The sequence below is a fragment of the Maylandia zebra genome, linkage group LG5 (assembly GCF_041146795.1).
Source record: "Maylandia zebra isolate NMK-2024a linkage group LG5, Mzebra_GT3a, whole genome shotgun sequence".
Taxonomy (NCBI): Eukaryota; Metazoa; Chordata; class Actinopteri; order Cichliformes; family Cichlidae; genus Maylandia; species Maylandia zebra.
Window position 1 is genome coordinate 11,980,564 of NC_135171.1, and position 21,825 is coordinate 12,002,388.

At 39.9% G+C, this 21,825-nt stretch overlaps 2 protein-coding genes and 1 long non-coding RNA gene across 3 annotated transcripts in view; 1 reads left to right on the top strand and 2 right to left on the bottom strand.

The window, feature by feature from the left end:
* camkvb (CaM kinase-like vesicle-associated b) overlaps positions 1–8,489 on the bottom strand; it is a 47,685-nt gene extending 39,196 nt beyond the window's left edge. The window contains exon 1 of the mRNA XM_004571932.5: positions 8,217–8,489. The gene's annotated coding sequence lies outside the window, so the exon portion shown is untranslated. The remainder of the gene's footprint in view (positions 1–8,216) is intronic.
* Positions 8,490–14,093: 5,604 nt separating this feature from the next.
* On the top strand, positions 14,094–16,145 carry LOC143418708 (uncharacterized). Its single transcript, XM_076884426.1, has 2 exons — positions 14,094–15,055; positions 15,810–16,145. Exons 1-2 carry the CDS (start codon positions 14,234–14,236, stop codon positions 16,143–16,145), a joined length of 1,158 nt encoding a protein of 385 aa, XP_076740541.1. The 5' UTR covers positions 14,094–14,233.
* A 3,153-nt stretch (positions 16,146–19,298) lies between these two features.
* Positions 19,299–21,049, bottom strand: LOC143418584 (uncharacterized). The gene is made up of 4 exons (XR_013098592.1): positions 20,945–21,049; positions 20,691–20,755; positions 20,050–20,136; positions 19,299–19,707 (listed from the first exon to the last, which is right to left on the bottom strand). It is a non-coding gene; the product is annotated as an uncharacterized LOC143418584 (long non-coding RNA).
* Between the last annotated feature and the right edge of the window lie 776 nt (positions 21,050–21,825).

The following is a 21,825-nucleotide window of genomic DNA, read 5'->3' on the forward strand; positions in this document are numbered from 1 at the left end:
GGGGGTCATTGCGGTGGGAGGCAGTGAGATGAATGACTGAGGTGTGAATCCGAATCGCTAATGGAGGCATCCACCCCCACCAACCCCTCTCTTCCTGAAGTCTGCGATTAGCTCATCTCCAGCCTAATGTCAGGCTACAGGGCTTCATCTTTTGAGCCAGGCGTTTGAATATTCCTGTTTTAATGTGAGAATCTGCAAAATTTCCAGATCTTCTCTGTGGTATTTGTTTATGCAACAGAGAAAACCAGATAAAGTGCATACATGGAAATTGTTCATTTCTGCTTTTCACGGGCTGTTTTGATGTACGACGGCTTGACCATTTTGCTTTATGTAAAATCTGAAACGCTTCCTTTTCACACTTCAGCAGCTAATCTGACCATTCACTCTGCCTGTTGTTAGTTGCCTTGGTTACACAGTCAGTGTGGCATCATAGTACAGTACCGATCCTGCTCAATGCAGAGAAGCGCACTGAGCAGAAGGGTGTGTGTTGCACGCTGCATATTACTAAAATTGGAAGACTTTTTTTTTTTTCATCTTTTGGATGTCCAAGACGTTTGTTTATGTCACCAAACAGCGAGTAGAGATAAAATATTCATGTACATTACAGCGCAGATAAGTGCTTCTGTTGTTGCCTTTCGTGCAAGAAGAGCAGGAACAGTTGTTTTGAATGATTTTTTATTAGATCTGCTCATTCAAGTCTACCACCTGCTCCCTCAGCTCAGTTTCCCTCCTCCCTTATCTGTAGTCGAGTGGGATTCATTCAATGTGAAGCTTCTACTTCTTATTAAAGAAGAAGGTTGTCAAATTAGCAAAGGATACAAATTTGCTCAGATATGGGACAGACTGAGACAAAACTACTGTCTGAAATCTTGGAATATGGCTGAATCCATCAGGATGTCATAATACAACAACATGTATGAAGGATAGATGGGTCTTTTGCAGTGATGATCTTAGAACTAACACCTAAATGTGCAGTCCTGTTTGGCATATCGAAACTTATTGTTGAGTTCGGCTCATTGTTTACCTAAACACACTGTTTTGGGCCATTGTTAGCAGTCCTACTGTTCCACTGTTCATGAACGTCTAAATTTAGATTTACTTTAAACTTTTAAATGGAAAAACAAAGATCTAATTGTAGCGGGAAATAAACATAAACACAAGATCAACCCAAACCAATCTAATACCAGAGAAAGAGAGCTGATAGCTGGGATATGTGCTGCAAAGCCAGTTCGGGATATCCTGGGTTTTATTCAACCCAAAATTCACAGTCCCATTAAGCGGTGTCATGAGGGTGTTTTCAACTCTGTTTGTGAACCCAGGTGTTCTGAATCTAACTGTGAGAGGTGAAATAGGCAAGTGTAGCTGTGTATTTCTCTCAAGAACTCAAAGCTATATGCTGCATACAAAGCCACGAGAGAAAACTGGCAAAACTGTTCCATCAATAGGGCACAAGGAGAGCATATAACAATAATTACACTTGTGTATTCCAGTGATTAAATATGTTGCTTTGATATATTCTTGTAGTGCGTAAGTCAGTTTTAGCCTCATTCTTTGTGCTGGAATCCTGACAGTATTAAATGATCCTGGGAGCTTAATATATAGTCATAATTCAAAACAGTATGAAGGCTTACTTGCAGGTCTTATAGTGTCAACAAATGCAAGGCTTTAAAGCTCTAATCGCTCTGTCTTTTAGGATTATATCACCATACAAAGACCTTTAGAGCAATGAAATGGCAGCTCCCAATGCTGAGAATTTATTTCTTTTATATAAGATAAGTAGGCGCTCATCAGGGAAGGACACTTTTTAAAAAAAATTTTGTAAGAGCCCCTCTCACAAGCTGTCCACCGTGCTTCACTGGATCTTCTATGCAAGGCGGTGCTTTTATATGCATTGATATAAATCACTGCACGATATAAATCATCTCGCACATAACTTTTCTTGAGAAGGTTGTGTCGTCTTAAACACTCTGAGAATAAGGATAACAAGGTTAATAAGGATATCAGCCGTTAGATGACTTTCTGTTTTGCTTCTAAAAGTAAAAAGCTAGACTCCACCCACACAAGATAGGCAAACATGTACATTTAGCACCTAAAAAGAGTGCTAATTTCCTCAAGAGATCAGAAGTAAGAGAGGTGATAGTGGGCTTTTTTAGTGGTTTTAGGTTTCTGTTCTGTAACTTCCTTTTATAGTCCTGAACTATCACTTGAGCATCACCCCAAGCTTTTGGCTTTGGCCCTCTGCATCTGGGGTCCTGTTTTTCAGGCCCTCCTCTCCTGTGGTTCATTATACAGCTTTTTATGAAGTTGCGTAACAGCTTGGTGTCAACTGTTTGCTTTAGCTTTCTCTCTCAAGGTGACATCTGGTCAGTGTTGTGTTCACAACCAGTTTCCAGGGCCCCCAAAGTGGTCAACAACCCCTCAGATAACCCAGGTTTAATGCTGTGTTTTATTGAAGCAATAAAGATAATGGAAGCTGCATACAACTAGCCAATGCCAAGCTATTTAAACAACAATTAAAAAACAGAATCCTACTTCCATTTGGAAATTACTAATTTGCGAATATACAATGAGACAATAGTGATTAAGCCTGCAGTTCACGTATGATTGAAGTTGCCTCCTTTAGAAAAAACAAAATCCTTGCCCTCCTTTAACATTTCTGATTTAATTGCACACTGTCTTAAAAGCTGCCAGCTCTATCACCGAGCCTTTCCTCCCCATTCTCCTCTTTTCTGCCAGAAGCCAAAGCCGCAGTGTTACACTTCTGAAAACTGCAAACTGACAAATCTGAGCTTGTCATCTTGCTTGAAATCCAGAGCGAAGTCAGAAAACACACACAGACAATACAGCCTGCTCAAGCTGAAATACGCCTCCGTTTGAAGGTGTCTAAAAAATACTTTCTATCCCTCAGGCTGAATTCAGACTCTCATTAAGTCCTGATTCAGGGGGCAACTCAAGGCACATCTCTGCCCACGTGACCATGGTGACAAACGACCAGAGCGCCATTGATTGTAGTCACGCAACAGCCCCGTTGTATTCAGGTCCTGTCATACAACTTTAATGAAAACAGATTGCCCCTGTCCTTCAACTGTGCAACATGCAACAGGGACCAGAGCCACATGTAGGCAAGACAGTATTAAAAGAGACAGAAAAACCAATAACATTCCTCATGCGCAGAACACAACAAACATGAAAGTGCTTCATTTTTTTGTCCCAGATAATAATCTTGTTACATCGACAGTAGTTTTTTTATTTAACTGATTTCGGAAGTTAAAAGGAAATATCGCTAGAAATTTCAACACATTTCATCAGCGTTTTGTTCTATAGGGCAGAAACATACTGCAGACATGCACTGATGTGCAAAATGTCAACGTCTAAATTTTCTTTAGACCCTCAAATATTAATGGAAACAACAATTTGTTTCAAGATGCAACACCACAAATCAACATCGCTTTAAGCCCCCTTTTTCTTCTCACTACTGTGAATGAGAAAATAACAGAGCAGGCAAAGTAGGGTGACAAACTGCCAATGACAGCAATAGGTAGCCTGTTACTTCTAATGCAGTGTGAAAAGGAGGAGATGTGCCAGATCAGGACCACACCAACGTCACTGCCTGATTTTTGCATAAGCAACTCACTTGCGGATGAAAATGTCAGACAACGGCAGAGCGAATCAATCCTGAGGTGAAATATTAATCTGCTTCAATTTAAAATTCCCCTTTAAATTTTCTATTTGTGGATGGCCAGGCAGCGTGGCTCTTTGAAGCTTCGTGGTGCTGTGGTAACCCTTCCTCTAAAGATGAGGTTTGAGGATAGAAACAACTCCTTCCTGCGTGATTTCCACATGGACACACTCTCTCAATTTATAAGGCTCTTAATTGTTTCCTCTCCGTAAACAGAGCCGGCAGCGTGACATGCTACAACACAACCACGCTCCGTGTCTTCCCCTGGTACGACCCATAATGACTCATGTCAACAACTTGTCCCAAGTGCCTGCAGAGAAAAAACCAGCCTAATAAGAAAGCAGCGGTGAGAGACTGACAATCCACAGCTGATCTGCTCTACAGAGCATGCACTGGCATCTTTCTTTTTTTCTTTTCTCATCAGCTTCCGCCTCCCTCACAACACCAAATTACAAAACACGTTGCAGTAAATAAGCAGAGCTGCAATACCAAGGAGAGAAACAAACAAAGCATCTTAAAAAAGTAAAGGTGAGAGTAAACAATGATCCATGCGAGGCACTGCACAGTCAGTGGTGTGTGGAAGTTGAAACATGGACAAAAATAGTTTCCTGATACATATTGCATGTGCAACTACAGCCTGTAGCTCAGTGCTGTGGAAGTATCATTATACTGAACAACTCTTGAGGCGTGCAGATGTCAGAGCCTATTTTACAGCCTCTGAAAACTTGATCTCTGATATTAGACTAGGATCTCACAAGTAAAAAGACATTAGCTGAGGCAGATTTCACAAAATATTTGAAGTTCCATTTATTATTATTGTTATTTTTTTTAATAAACTCATCTAATGCGTATCATTAGAGCTCTGTGGGTGTGGATTCATTGGATTTCACTGATTGTATATGAAACTTGGACGTAACTACTGTGACTTTTAGAGCCTTGGTCAGAGTAACTTGTAATCGTTGCATCTTAGTTTCTGAAGCCAGTCAAACCAGTCTGGACTCCAACATCATGTCATATGTAATAAGACTTGAAGAGATCAGGGAAGAGGTCTTTTGTGAGGAGTCTCTCACAGATTAGTAAGAATGTACTGAGTTCACTTTTCACAGAAGCTATGTCCATCTTTCATACAGGGTCTATGTGAAAAAGAAAAAGAACATAATTAGATTCTTAAATACTGGATTGATGCAAAAAGAGTTTTTTTGCATCTGCGTTTTCAAACAGTCGCCCAACTTCCCACTGGATAGAAGGACAGAGAAAAAAAATACATGAAATGTCCCATGTGATTAAAAACAGAGGATGATGCTCAGTGCAGCTGACAGTCCACCTGACTGATTTTATATTTTATCGATTTTATACATCGGTGCACAATTCCAGACGCTGACTGTTGCATGCCACTCGTGAAAGTGATGATGGTCAATTCCACAGATGTATTTTCTTCTTCTGCTTTTATCAGCCTCCCAATGTATAATAATAAATCAGTAATAACATTTATTATTATAGCTGCTGTGATGTGTTTTAACAGTCAGAGGATGATCTGGAAGGCTGTTTGTATTGAAAATTCATTACTATAGGAGCTGTACCGTAGGAGCTTACAAGGATTCTGACAGTCAACCAGTAATGTATGCATACACTGTATGCTCAGTGTACTCATTTTAAATGCAACCTCCCTCTCTGTCACAAACGTGAGCGTCTTCTCTTTCATGTTGAGATTAGCAGCTTAATGTTAGATGCTGCATTGCGTGAGTCCTTAACAGCTGCCACAGGTATCACTGCAGGATTTTTTACTATAGCATACCCCTTATTTTCCTCTCACTCACTTGTCACAGTGGGGTATTGATTCACTGTAAATGGAGTGCTACAAGCACGGATACAGCAGCCGCTGTGCACTTAGTCTCTGACTTGATGGTATCACTTATTCCTGCTTGGCCGCTTGAGTCACGTGAGGCCAGCTTCGACTTCAATTTGATGGGCGGACAGGAGCCGCAGCAAAATTAGGAAAGCCGTCAAATGAAGCATATTAATTTAAACAGGGCACCCTGAATCAGAGATAATAGTGGCAGCATTTGCATACGTGGAAGTGGAAGTCAGCATGATTTATTTTGTTTACAGTATATGGTTTGCTGTGAGCATCACATCATATTTGCATGGCACCACATTTATGAAACTGAGGGTCTGCAGGCTGTTTGGAAATGGTTTCTAATGAGCAACAATGCATCATGCAATTTAATTTTCTCTCTGCTGAAATGTAGCATTTAATATGTTTGGCATGCTTATTAAGTCTAGAAAAATATTTTTTTAAGTGAAATAAACAGTTTAAATGGTAAAAATGTGTATCTATGAGGCATACCTCACATCTGTGTTATGTAAAGTCAATACAACAGTCAGCCTCTGCAGTGGCTGAGTATCCACATGCCTTTTGATTCCGCTCTTCAAAAGGAGAGACCGCACTCACACGCTACAGTCCTCATAAAAACAGCCTGTCCCATCTCTTATTACTTTATCTCTAACCCTGCCACACTCGGTGGATGTTTCTTCTGACTTAAGTCATTAAACTCCCCTCGCCCACTATGTTTATTTTCTCACAACATTGAAAACAATGTAATGAAAAATACCACACTGGGAGCATCTGTGTAAGCAGCACAGCCTCCTCCAAAATGAGCAAACTCCTCTGCTCCTCCTCATCACTGCATCACTGTTTCCACTTGTTAGAGCAGAAAAGAAATGCTATATATATATGATAATCTCACCGGTCCTCTGTGTGATATCTCACTGCAGTACATACCAATTTATGTACCAATATTGTGGCTCACTCTGTGTTCAGATCTACACACAGTACAGGCGCTCAGCACAACTCAGCTTTTTATGTTGGTCTTGCACATTAGTGGCTCTCAGCGGTCCCACAAAAATTTTAATGAGCACAAATAAACTATCTCAGAGACAAAGGATACAGTGTAATATTACATAATTGAATGTGCTGCAGTACTTTGAGAAAAAGCACAGATTTGAATGAGCAAACCTCGTGAAAGTGATCCCACAGCTACTTCTACAGACCAGGGGAACCAGCTCTGCTCTTCTCCCAATTATTTCTATTAATTAGCAATGTTACTGTTGTCCTCGTAGATAAACCAACAATAACAGATTCGTACATTTGCATTTGCCTTTTTCAAAACAGTCGCTGCACCTTCCACATCTATATTGTGCCAGAAGCTCACGCAGAGTCAAGAGCAGTTGCAATGCAAAGTTGGAGCAGCTCTCTCCCCGGAGATCTAATTGTGTACAAATTGCGAGGCTAGGTGGTAATCTGCTGCACTTTCCTGCTGCCACTGGGGCCACATGGGGTTAAGCGGAGGTCTGAACCTCTTCTGGGACTAAACAAATCATTACATACAGCTCACCAGTGCATCACCCTTCTTAAAGTACCTTAAGGACATGAGTTAATGATGAATGGCATGACTCTATAATGGAAATGCTGTAGTATTTATTTTCCTATGTAATTCTGAGTGTGACTCAATCATCTGGCAAGGGTACGGCTTCTATCCATTGCTAGCTGTTCTTGAGAGATCCTGATTTCAGCATAAAAAATAAAAAAATCTAAGATTTCCAACAAAACTAAACTTAATTGAATTAATACAAAGGTCATCAGTGCAATTTAGTGGTTTAAATTACCACTACCTAAAACATTTGCCCCTCATGACATATGTGAGGCATAATGAAAAACATGTCATTAAAACTTTTTGTTGATTAATTTGACCCGATTTGACCCGAACACGACAGGAAGGTTAAGTCAATTTTTTACATTCACATCTGGAAGTTTTCATCTGCTTCTGAGCAATGACAAAATGACTTAAGGTAAACCTCATTCAACAGCAGGTCTCAAAGGAACATTATTGACCTTTGACATGTCACCGTTTGCCAGCTTTTTTTCCCCACGGTGAAAGTTTGCTCTGCAGAGTGGCAATCGCCAGCACCGATCGTTTTATGATTGAATTTATCTGGGTGATGTGAGAGCATCTCCTGCACGTTCAGCATCAGCACGTACTGTGCATGTGTTTGTGCCGGGGGAACCAGTGAAGATAGAGTGCTGTAATAAACTCTGGGAATAGAAACTAGAGTGAAACTTGCTGTTAAGAATAAATAAATAATTAAACAAGGATTGGAGGTGTTAAGGATTCCAGTTCATTCTTCTGTATTCTTATTATTGGCGGACTTCGTTACATATTCAAATCCAGTTTTCTTGTGGATGCGATCACTAATGAAAAAGTGGTAACATGTGGTAAAATGTGGATGTCACATAACTTCATTATATATATATATATATATATATATATATATATATATATATATATATAGTAACCAAAATCGTCAGGTTGCAATAGTCATTTTATTCAGCACATTCTACAGAACAAACCCAAATGTTTGGGTTTACTAAACAGATCGATAAAATAAAGCCTGTACGTGGTCGCTTTTTTTTTTTCTCTTTCACATTCCTACATGTGGACGGCTATTCAGAAAAGAAAAAAAAAACACCACAACTTACCTTGACTCCAAATTCCGCCACTAAACGTAGGATCCAGTGCCTGTCAAAGTCGAGTCTGTCCTCACTCCCCACTCCTATTACACTTTACGTCCCTGTGAAGTTCAGAGAAATAAAAAGTACTTCTACAGCCGATTCTAGCGCTCCTGCAGCCTGTGGTACTGTACCATCTGTTGTGCCCGTGTGCGTCGAGATCTGCACGGAGAGCAGGAGAGGAGATAGGAGGAGAAAGGAGGGGAGGAGGGGAGAAAAGGGAGCGAAGGGTCCGGAGCGCACGGCACAGCGAATAGGACACAGTGGGTACGGAGGAGGAGGGGGGGCGCAGAGACAGGAGTTAATCTCAGATATACTGATAAAACTAAGAAAAGCGGAAAGAAAAGAAGTAAATTAAAAGAAAAAAGGTGATTTTAGGGTTAAGCGAGTTGAAATGTAGTCTTCAGATAGGTTCACTCGTTTGTAACCTCGAGTGATTGATTGACACATAAAAGCAGTGTGAACGTATTATGCGTGTGTAAGTTTGCTACCAGCAACTGTGTTAACAAACTTAGCCGTCAGAACGGAAAGGAACGCCGGGTGTGGGTGATGTAATGACACGAATAGAAAAAAAAATGACTCTGACCGATGTGCTGGCAGCAAATCAGAGCCATGAAGCTTCTGCTATGGCTCAGTGTGATGGACTGATTTACTTTGATTTACCGAGTACGGAAACAACACTGACAGATTTAATGATCTTTATATTTTTTAGTGCATCACTTAAATACAGATTCAATCAGTTTATTTTTTAAAATCCTTCTTAATTAATGTTCTAGTGCCTCCTTTCAGACTCCACACCGTTTAGGTGAAGTAAACTCATTTGTACCATCGTTTGTTTGCTTGTTTCTTGTTCCGTGTTAAAATGTTTTCTCCTTTTTTCTTTTTCCTTCTTTCTTTTTTGAAATAGAGGTGTTGATCCAGCTGTGAGGTTACAGGTTGACTTTTTTTACTCATTGAGACCTGCATTTATGCCCTTTAAAGCCCATACAGGTGTATGAGCACATAAACGAGGAATTGTGAAAAAGAAAAAGAATTCTTACACGAATTGTTTTTAAATCTGTAAATAATGATGATAAATAAATAAATGATAAGTATTGTGCAATCACGTGCACCTCCAGACATTTTTCATAAGTGTGGCCATGTGGGGAGCGACTAAAAGTACTGGGATGGCACACCAAAATTACAAATTGAAGTTTTACTGTACTGTTGTCAAATATAGATTACTTGAAAAATATGTCCAAAAAGAAAGGATATGAGTAGTTAATTTCCTGCTATTAAAGATGATATCACTGAAAATAGGTACAAATGACAACCAAATAAGATTTTGAAATCCATGATAATCTGTTTTAATAGATTCATTGACAGACTGACTGAATGGAAGTCCCAACCATCACTTTAATGATTCTTAGCAGAGCTGAGGAGAAGCAGCTGAAGTTATAGTAAAATAATGCCGCTAATGGAAAACCTGGTACTGAAAGCAACAAATGGATGGAGACAACATTCAATGCTCCATATGTGCTCACAAATAAAAGGCCAAAAGAGTCCAGAAATTATATTTAATAGAAACAAAGATTTTTAATAACTAATCTAAATGAATTACTCTAAAGACTCCCAACAAACAGTTTTACAAACTGTTCTACCACCTCGTGCAAAAAGAAATAGATTCAGCAGAAATCTGCTGAGCCAAATAAACCTGAAGCTTCCCACCCAGGACGAACATTTTCGCTGCGTCGCAGACAGACCGTTGACCGCGGTATCACTGGGTGCCATCTGGAAGTATTGAGAGAAGCCAACATGTCATACTGGTCATTTATAACTAATGCCAACTGGGATCACGAGTTTTCAGCTGTTCACGATGTGCTCACCAGCATCGATCACTCTTACGATGGCGTGGCAGAGGAGCTTTGCAGCAATGCGAGGTCATTTATTTCCAGGGATCGGTGCACTGTGTTGAATAGTTTTACCTCAGCCTTCTCAGAAGCATGTGTTATGAAACACTAATCTTTTTTAACCAAGCGTACGTGTTGATTTTTATACTTCTAGGTGATAATAGTTAAGTTTGACCTCTGGATACACCCGTTACCTGTTACTTCCTCTTTCTAGCAGACACGACACTGAGAGCAGTCTAGTAACTGAAATTTTGATAAGAAAGCAAGCCAGGATTCATCAAGAACTAAGCATTATTTCCTGAGCTGCTACAAAGTTTACCTGTTTAAGGAGATATTAATATACTTCTTATCTCTCTCTGCATGTTCACGAACAAAGGAATAAAGCAAAAAAAAAGACAGGATTTATAATGCTGAGTGGCACAGAGCAACATCTGACACGTTTAACAGTTAGTCACTTTGTTGTCAGTCACGACTACACCTGTGATGTAATGAGGCAAAGCAGTAGTTAGTGCAGAATGTAGACTCAGCTGTCATCTTGACTCAGAGACAGACGAGAGTCTCGGGGATCTGTCGCTACAACATCATGTTCTTCCTCATTGTGCTGCAGTCTCAAAAAATGTCTTAGAGTCGACATCGTTTCTTTTTCTGCTGATACTTTTCATTGTAGTGCACACTTACTGACACGTGTTCTTAAGGTGGAGGACCAAGTAGCCTTTTAATTCATTTACAGCATGAAACTATGAAGGGTTTGTCCTGCATAGTGTCCATATGAAGCGTGATTATCATATTCTGTGTCCTCCCTACTCACGCTTTTTTCTTTGTTGTATTTCTGTCCCTAATTATCTTCTCCGGTCGTTATTCACGGCGTGCCAAGTACTTTTGCTCACAGACTGTGCTGTTTTGCCGCAAACGCCTGATATCACCACAGCATCCGTGGCCTTGTAGCATCACGGCGCTAAAGCTGGAGTTGCTATAGCAACGGGTGATCAGAGGGGTTATTTTTCTGTGTTCGTGAACATATTGAGGAGATGATGGGGAAAAGATGATTTTTAATCAGTCATCAGCCTGATAGCGTTGTGCAAGCGCAACCCCACAGCACGCCAGGCATTTTAAAAGCCTGCAGAGTAATAAATGTCAACCTGTTATTGTTCCTTAACTCCAAAACATGCCAGGACACTGAATCTGATGTAATCAGTATAATATGTCGCTGTGATTTTTTTGGTAGCCATCCATGATTAAATGGTTCCTCTGGCAGCAAACTGCCACAGAACAGATTCTCCTGAAACAAGCTTTTCAGATGACGCGAAATCATGAAGGGCGCAGTGTGATTCGGTGTGGCCCCTGCGGAGGGGGTGCTGCTGTCACTTGTAAAGGTCACAGCTGCAGGCATCAACAGCAATGTAAGTTTTATATGATTATTTAGCAATTGAACATAATCACTGCAGATGTTAAGGTGATTGCAATGCACTTTGAAATGCAGTAAATTTAAGATTTTTTGGCAAATGTTTGAGTGCAGGGAAGACTGTGAGGAACAATATGGTAACAAAACATAGTTTATAAGTAATTTTGTCATAAATGAGTACTATAGAGTACAGTATTACATTTTTAAAACATTACAAACAAATATGATACAGGCTATATTATTAATGTCAAATCCAGTCATGGAAGCTTTAAGATCCTCAGTTTTTCTCTCTGGATAAGAAAGCATTATTCTCATTATAAATCATTGAAAGAGCAAACCATGTGAATTTAAACAATTCTGTGGATTCTGTCATTGCAAGTCACATCTCTCCAGAGGAAAGCTGATCTTTTTTTTAAAATTTTACCTCCTCCCATCACAGCCCATCACAGCACTTAGAGGACTCTTTGCAGCCAGTGGATTTATCCACTTGCCCAAGATTTTTTTTAGCATCCTACATCACAGCTAATGGTGAAAAAGAAATTAAAATTAGAACAACCAAAAAGCAGCAGAGGGTAAATATGGGATCTGGTTCTCACTGTGTTACATAATGATACTCTTGAATAACGTCAATGGCAAATGATTTGAGTTGCAAAGAAGCAATGAGAGAACCTGCTGACCTCAAAGGGCTTTTTCATTTATTTTCAATACACTCAGCCAGAAGTGCCTCTGCTGCTCACGTTAAAATGCACAAATCAAAATTTGAGACTTTGCAATGTGTCTTTTAATCCTTCATAGGGTTTCAACATGGTAATTTTTAAATGTGTCTGAGTACTAAACAAATCCCAGTGTGCCAGGCTAGATCTAATATTTTATCAGAAGCAGAGAGATTTTAACGTACACTGAGCGATGTAGTGTAGAGTTTAATTATTAGATAGCTGCAAAAGATGCTTTTTGTTTTGTTTTTTCTTTTCTTGCTAAAATGAAAAGCCGATCACAGGGAGCCTTATTCACCATTCCTCTCTCGTAAAGCTGATTACGCTCCAGCAGGTGAGTGTGCTGGCATCAAATGTTTAAGTGCCAGAGCTCAGAGGGGTTTTCAGTGCAGGCACACAGCCAAGTGGAGAAGCTGTTCAGCATTCAAATGTCTTCATGTCTGTTTATTTATGGCAGGTACTGTATCGGTACTTGCCAAGAGTCTCTGTGCTATTTCTGGTTCCCCTGAAATAACAAACAAAGGAAGCTCATTTTTTTTGCGAGGTGCTTTGAGGGCCACATTTAGATTATATGAATGGAAAACTATGGTCACCATAGAAATAAATGCTCAACATACGTTATTACACAAACCTGTTTCAGGCATCAGTGCACCCACCTCTTCTTCCCTGGACAGCTGGATGCATTGCTTTGCCCTGTTTCTGCCACTTGTGTTCAAGTTTAACTTTCAAGCACCGCCTGTTAACCAAAGCTGTGTTGGCTTTCCGTGAGAGTGATTTATTAAGTTCTTATCAGAATCGTACCAGCATGGCTAACACAGAGAGAGTTAGACAACCATTCACAACACTCACATTCACACCTATGGGCAATTTGGATTCACCAATTAACCTAAGACCACTACGTGTGGGAGGGAGTACCCAGCGTGAACTCACACAGGCATGGGGAGAACATGCAAACTCCACAGATGGCACAATTGAACCCTTGACCTCCTTGCTGTGAGGCAACGGTGCTAACCACTGGACCACCATGCTGCCTGTAATAGATTCATTCACTCACTCATTCATTCATTAGCATTTATATTCATAATTTGCAATCACCAATGAACTAAATAAACATGCATTTCAGGAGGAAGCCTGAGCACCCAGAGGGAACTTGGATGACACTCAGCATCATGTTTGGAGGCTGAGTTTTAGCTGGTCCACAGCAAGCATTTATATATGTCTGCAGAGGCATTCCTTCAAAGAAGCATGTACTCCAACAAGAAGCCAGCCTCTGACACAAGTCGTGCTTTCCTTAGTCCTTATGCATGTATAATGTATTCGCTTTGGAAAACAACAGTTGTCATCACAAAACACCAGCTGTGGACATCTTTATATAGGCAGAGGCCCTGCAGCTGATTTCTTATTTGGCATCCGTTGTCCTCGGGCTCTCTCTGTAGGCAAAGTCCATCAAAGTCCAGGCAAAGTGGTTTGAAGTGACAGCTTGAAACAAGAATATAGATGCAACATAGGATTGAATTGACACAAAAAGTAAAATAATGCAAGTTTACCATGCAGGGGAATGCAAACTACAGGGAGGGATAGTGCGCTTCAATTGGTTTTATCATAACAATGGTGTTTCAAAGTGACTTGAGATGTGTCCTGTGTCTGCAAAAGAGAGAGAGGGAGGGAGAGAGAGAGCATCTGAGGGTTACTTCATCATGCATTAATTATGACAGGATTTACTTTTCAGAGCAGTTTTTTACGGAGCCCCTCTGATGACATGGTACAAAAAATAAATAAATTGTGGCCACGAAATATCATTTCGAGGCCACGAAATAGGTATAACGTGCGCACGAAATGCTAATTTGTGGGCACGAATTGGGTATAACGTGGCAACGAATTACGCATTTGTGGCCACGAAATAGATAACGTGCGCACATCTTATTGATAGAATTCCTGGACAGCTGCGTAGAGACACAAGCATAAAAGTAGGCTAAATACACCATGGACAGAGACAGTCTGATTGAGTTTTATTTCAGGCTGGGAATGAGCTACAAATGCATTTTGAAAAGCCTGGCAATGCAAGGAACCATCATTACGGAGAGACATTTAAACCGGATATTGAGAGCCAAGTCGCTTTACAGACGTAAGTACGACCTGGACGCCGGGATAGATTTTATTGTGAACCAACTGCAAGGGCCTGGGAAGGATCACGGTTATCGGTGGATGTTTACAAAGTGCAAACAACACGGCATTGCGATCAGGAAAGAAGACGTCAGGATCCTCATCTCTTTACTGGACCCAGTAGGTTCCCAGGTTCGCCAGACCAGACGTCTCAGAAGGAGGCAATATTTTGCTCAGGGGCCTAACTTTGTGTGGCACATAGACTCTTATGACAAACTAAAGCCATATGGGATATGTATTAATGGATGCATCGACGGTTTCTCACGCAACATCATTTGGCTGCGGGCCGCACACACTAACAGTGACCCAAAGGTTATCGGAGGTTACTTTGTGGAAGCAGTGGAGAGTCGTGGGGGTTTCCCCAGGCTCGTACGAACTGACATGGGCACTGAGAACGTGTTGGTCAGAGACCTCCAGCGTTATTTACGGAGAAATGACGGGGATGATAGAGCAGGAGACAGAAGCTACGTCACAGGAGCAAGTACCGCAAACCAGAGAATTGAGAGCTGGTGGGGAGTGATGAGAAAAGAAGGAGTCGAGTCATGGATCAAGCTTCTAGGAGAACTGAAGGACGAAGGATTCTTCTTTGGGGATTTCATTGACAAAGCTCTGTCACAGTTCTGCTTCATGCCAATCATTCAGGTAAATGACCCATATTATGATAACCAGTGGTGGTAATTAATTACATTAAATTAAGCTGTTTTAGCAGTAAGGGTAACAAAATAATTGTTTACATAGTTAAAACGACGTTACCTTTACCGTACGGTAAATGCAATGTATTCCTAACGCTGTTGAAGGTCAACTGCGCTCTGTATGTGCGTAATGGAGGCTGAAGCATCAACCCAGCCAAAGTTTTTAAATCAGGGAACACTTTGCCAATTGAACTGATCAGAAGTCAGCACGACTTAAATGTTGTTTTTTTCTGATCGGAGGACATTATCCTTGTCTGCACTCATTCTGCATCAGCAGTTATGCTGCAGCTAACGATCTGTCACTGCCAGTCTGTCAAAAGCAGTCAGGCTTCACGCATCAGTAACTCTTCAGCGCTCTATCATTGGTACGTTCAGGTCTGAGATGATATTGGATCCCCTCATGGGATTGAAAAATATTGATTTTGTCACCTGTATTATGCGCATAAAGTTGAAAAGCTTTGCGCATCCGCACCAAGATTAGTATTAGTATTAGTATAAAGCCCAGATCCCACAACTCAGTGGTTTGCCTGGTGTGGTTCTTTCTTTTCTTTTTTTGCCATCACTCCCTCTTCCTTTGGTTTTCATTAAACTGCATCCAAACATTGCTGCTTTTCAATTCATTTAAGGATGCACCACACTTATTTTCGACCATTTTAAAAATGCCTTGTATTACAGCTCTGACCTAATTCTTGTTTCTTCATCAGGAGGTATTGAATGACATCCGGAGTGTTTGGAATGCTCACCGTATAAGGCCCTCAAAGAATAACAACGTGCCCTGTGGGATACCTGATGTCATGTACATGGCCCCTCACCTTTGGGGTGCAGAAGACTGTCTCGTTCCACTGACAGAAGATTTGACCTTGTGTAAAAATAGTTGCACTTTTGTTAGTTCAGTCCCATGTGATGTGCAAGTATTTGATTTGTGCACAATAATAATGGAGGAATCAAGCTTGGAATTCCCATCTACCATGTCCCAGGCCCTTGATTTATATTTTCATCTCAGGGATACAGTTCGTTCACAGTTATTTGAGGCTACTTAAATGGACACAAACATACAAATGTAGTACATTTTGTACTTCAGTACGTATTCCTACAGCTTAATGTACTTATTAAGTAATTATTTTTCTCCAGTGTGTAGTTATCTTGTCTTTGTATCAAAATTATCAGAAAAGACTGTATAACATAATTTTCATTTTGTCCATGTCAGTAAATTAACTCATCATGAAGTGTTGCTTGCTCTTGGTAGCTACAAAGCGTGGAGTATTAAACTAAAATATGATACAGGTTAGAAAAAAAAAATCCTTTTGGGATTGAGTTAAACTTATCACACTGTTAAAGCATCAAAAGTTGTTCATAATAGTTTTTGGTACCAAAAATGTGTTAATTTCTAACAAAAAAAGAGCACCTTGGATAACAACCACATAGACTGGCAATATATCTAATGTTGTGATCAATTAGACAAGAAGACCAAGTAGGCTAAAGTGTAGAATCATAGTTGTGTCACCAATGCTCCAAATGTTTCTTGAGCCTATAATTTTGTTATTGTGGAATAGATTAAAGCAATCCCATGTTTGATAAAGAACGGCTTTTTTTCTTAAAAATCACAGCACGTGTATGACATTATAGAATGAGTAGTTAAATAACTTTCAGCTGTGTCATTAGACATGTTCATGTTTAAAGATGTATAGAATGTAACAGAGAGGACAAAGTTTTGTACAAATGAGAATGGTTTACTGGTGTCTTTCAAAATACACCATACTCAAAAACAGGTTGTATTTTGCATATAATAACAGGATAAAATAACAGTTATTTCTAAAATGTTATACAAACCTCTTTACAATGTAACCAATCTCTGTAATTGACAACTTTTCTTCTAAACCCATTAGGAACATAAAGGTTCACATTCTTGTTTCTATTAAGATTTCTGCAAACATCTGAAATACTTTAATATAGAACATGCTTAATCAGTTGGAATATGGTATTTGTAATGGTGTTGTACTTATGTATGTATATACAGTAGAAAGCACTCAGCAATCTTCCAGTTTGTAGAACTGTTACTGTATGCTATATTGGAAATATTTGTTACTCTTCCTGTAGTAAAAAAGTATTAGAATGTTAAAATTAGTAATTTATTTTGGCACTAGCCAAAAACACAGTAACAATGTGTGCAGCAGGAACAGATGCACTTCTATGTTTAGTGTACGGATTCCTACCAGGTGAAGCACTGAAAATGTTATTTAAATATGTATATGTATTTTCAACTGGTGTTGTTTTGTGGTCTCATTCCCCAACCAATTTGTTGCCTTATTTTGTCCCCAACACTCACTGCTGCTTCTGCAAAATCAAAGTGCTAAGTGCTGTCTACTACAGGTAACTCCACTTTAAAAAACCTGAACATTCCCTTTAGCTTACTATTTTAATTGGGGGGAGAAACTAAGAAAGCACTTACTGACCAGATGAAAAAAAAGGCTGCACATGAAAAAGGCACAACGGGCTACACTGTTAAGAGAACTTAACCACCCAGTCTATTGAACATTCACATTCATTCCTTCATGTTACTGTTAACTACACCCGTGTTTCTATGAACTGTTAGGGTGGAAAACCTAAAACGTGTAGGGCAGAGTGCCTTGAGGACCAAGGTTGGGTAACACTGGCCTACACCACATCCATCACCCACATAGAGCTTGCGAGAATGCTGTTAAATTCACTGCGAAAGTCTGGATAGCTGTGATAACCAAGGGGCAGCTTTAGTACACATCCACATGTGTGGGATTGTGGTCTGCGGAGGAAATCTGTAGTTTCTATGAACTCAATTAGTATGGCTTTATCCAACAGATTGGATCCTGTACAGAACCGCAGGAAAAGCTGAAGATAATTGAAATCAATTTCTCCAATGTACCTTTTCAGGTAACGAGAAACTGTTGACTGGGCAGCTGTCATCTCCTCTGGAAAGATTAGAAGCTCCTTCACTGTTTTTACAGTCGGTTTTTTTTCTGCTATGAAATGATGCAGTCCTTCTGGTGGGAGTAAACCAGCTACAGAACCCACAACGGGACGCCAGCACTTGATTACAAACATTGGGGCCTGAATAAGTACTTTGTGTCCTATCTGTGCCAAAACAGGGAGCAGTGTGTCCTTGGTAGGAACCTGCTTGCACTCATGTGCATCAAGTACTTCCAGCAATTCATCTGTATCCACTGAATTGAAGTCATCCAAAGCCTTCAGGAGAACAGATCGCTCTTCTTGTGAGACGTACAAAAGAAAGGAATCTTTTAAACTACTGGTTGTTGAGCCGTACAATATCTCCTCCAGAAAGGGTATTGCAAGCTTCACTGGGAAGTAACCAGCTTGCTTCCACCCTACAACAAACACTCTAGCTATAGCCTGCCATTCTTCACACTGAAAGTTATGCCGAATGAATGGGACTTTCACCTCAACTCCCAATGTGCAGCTGTCATAGAAATCCATCCAAAATTCTGTCAGGCAGTCCCGCAAAACACCACTTCCTTCCCCCTGTTCAAGCTCTCCATTTGGTAACAACATTTTGATATTGACCTCAGATGAAATAATGTTTGAGTCCTTAAAGGCACTGATCAAATCAGTAAGACAATGACCTCTTCTAACAGTCAGTATTACGGGACAAGATCGTGGTTCAGGGGGTGCTTGGTCAGGAATATTGGCCTCTCCTGTCAGCCCCGGTGAGAGAGACAATGTGTGATGAGGTGGATCAGACTCTTTTTCTGTAAACAGTGTTTCAGGGTTTAGTTCAACCACACTAATATCCACCCTGTTATCCCCACTAATAATAACAACTGCATCAGAATCTTCACTTTCACCTACATTTGGCAGACCATCCCATGGTAATGTGTCATTCAGTTCAAAATATCCACTTGTGGAAGCTCCATCATTAATTACAAAGTTTGATGGTTCTGAATTTATGTTTTCCGCCAACAGATCATCAGCGGCCTGATTAGGTTCATTGCCAGTGAGATCTACCACAGAGGGCTGGGTTATTGCATGATTGGCCTCTACGTCTTGGGGCTGCTGTTGTGTTTTCTTTCTGGTACACAGATAAAGTCGCAGAATTTTGACTTTACTTTGCTTATACAACTCATCAACTGTACTGGAAGCATCCACATGCATCTGTGAGCTCTCAATATGAGTTGAATAGTGTGAAAGACTTTTGGTTTTTTTTGAGGTGCCATTGGGGAAAAACAAATTTTCAGCCATAAGTTTGATATTTGACACTGTTTCATTTTTATCTACAGATAAATGCCTTGTTCCACCACCACTTACAGACTTCACCTGTTTGAACCCACCCTTCGACTCATCAAAATCCATCCAGCCAACCTCAATTTGTCTAACTGTTCGTTTTGCATTTGTATTTTCTGCCCACTGAGACAATTTCTTTTTAGGAGGCATTCCCTCAGCTCCTGTCAGTCTTTGTCGTAGCCTTGAGAGTATAGATTCTTTCCTGGATGGTGACGTCCGTGACAGTGTTGCTTGTCTGCAGAAGGCCACAGTGGAGACTCTATCGCCAACTTTGGGGATGTACTTTGCCAGGTCACTGTCTGTCATTAAGGGAATGACAGTTTCATCAATCTGAAAAATATAAATAACAAATTAATAAAATTGTCAATATTAAAAAAACAATGAATACATACAACTGCATATTTTAGAGTTGTTTTTTGCTATCTACTTTTGATAACAGATACTTTTGGTAATGTGGTACACATCTGTCCAACATAAGATGAACAAAAATTGCTTTTAAAATTACTCTTTAAACATATCACGTCATTAATTAATGTCACTGATTAAACACAAATATGAAATTCAATAAATTCTTTTAGAATGTGCATAGTAAATTGTGGATTGCGGCTTTCCGTTCAAAAACAAACACACAGACACACACGCACGCACACAGCAAAAGCTGCAGTGGCTTACATTCTCATCTTCAAGTTTCTTGATCACATCTTCTTCAACTTTGCGCTCTGTTAAGAATTCTCGCAGCCGAGTATCCATAGCTGACCTCTAAACCACATGAAAATAAAATTAGTATTTTTACACTCAGTTATAAATTTTATGTAGCAGATTTTTACATGATAGCCTACCTATAAAATCACTTTATCTATGGCAAATCAGAATTTGATAATGATTGTTTTATTACTTAGATATTATCTATGGTAATGAGGAATGGAGCGATTGTCTACTTGGAGTTTAAGTAGTTCAGCATGAGCAATGACAACCTGCATCAATACAAAATCATTCTGATCACTGTATGCTTTATTAGTTCCCTTGGCAACGTGATAACCGCAGTGAGCTACTGTAACTGCAAGGCTTCATCCGATAATGCGTTGAAAGCTACGGCTCATTTAGCATGTATTACCTTAACAAGTGTGACTCACATGATGCTACTTTCAAAGGAGATGTTCAGCAAAAAAAAGGCAATTTTAAGATGCTTTCCATCTAAAACTGTTATTATTGTCCAGACCAGATTAGTTGCACCAGCTAGTATGGTGATGTGGCCAGGGTAAAAGAGAGACACCTTCGTGACACAGAGAACTAAGGTTTTATGTTGAACATACCTCATTTATTAGTAGCCTTCAGCCTTGCTCTACTTTGAAAGTGTGCTGCGGGGCCGCCGCACGTCCTACAGTTAAAAATGAGTTTACGGCTACATATTAGCACAACAAAACAACGTGTACTAACAACATGAGGATACAACATTTGAAACGTCAGCAGATACCATTTAGAACATAGTAACAATATAGGTCTGAATAAATAACTGCCGAATTGCGGGATAACAATATGAAATAAATATAAAATATAATACACTCACCTTAAGGACATCACCAACAGCAAGGACTCCGTACTATGGCTGACGCAGGTTCTAGTGAATGTGCCCTGGGATAATATATATATATATCATCAAGTGTTTCGTGGCCACAAATAAGTATTTCGTGGGCACGTTATACCTGTTTCGTGCCCTCGAAATAGTATTTCGTGGCCACAAATAAGTATTTCGTGGGCACGTTATACCTATTTCGTGGCCACAAATAAGTATTTCGTGGGCACGTTATACCTATTCGTGGCCACAAATAAGTATTTCGTGGGCACGTTATACCTATTTCGTGGCCTCGAAATGATATTTCGTGGCCACAATTTATTTATTTTTTGTACCATGTCATCAGAGGGGCTCCGTAGTTTTTATATTCTTTTATTTTTATTATAACCAACTGCCAGGGGTTAGAGGCAAAATTCAGTCAGTGAAAAGCTTTCTTCCCAGGAAATAGTTTTTTCTCATCTATCAAAAATAAAATTTAGATGAACGTGATTAAGTTTTCAGATTCAAAAGAAAAATTATTCTCTGTTGGAAATGTTTTAAAGCTCATCCAGCTAGTAGGAGCCCTAGTTTCAAAGCTCCTTCTTCAACAGGACCCCCTTCATATCCCGAAGTTTGCTGTCAGTGATCAGTAGGGATGTTAATAGCTAGCTATTGTTCTTGTGTCCTTTTGAAGGGAACAGGGCTTGATGAGTCACATTCAGATTTTTAACAGTATCCTGCAATTCTGCTGAGCTACAGTAAAAGTCACCAGCAGTTTCCTGTGCCAGACTCTTCGGGTCCATCTGTCAGACTGATATCATACCACGAGATCAGAAGGGCTGCCAAACATTGTTGTAATCCTGTTTTGCACAAGGAAGTAAAACGGTGAAATAATC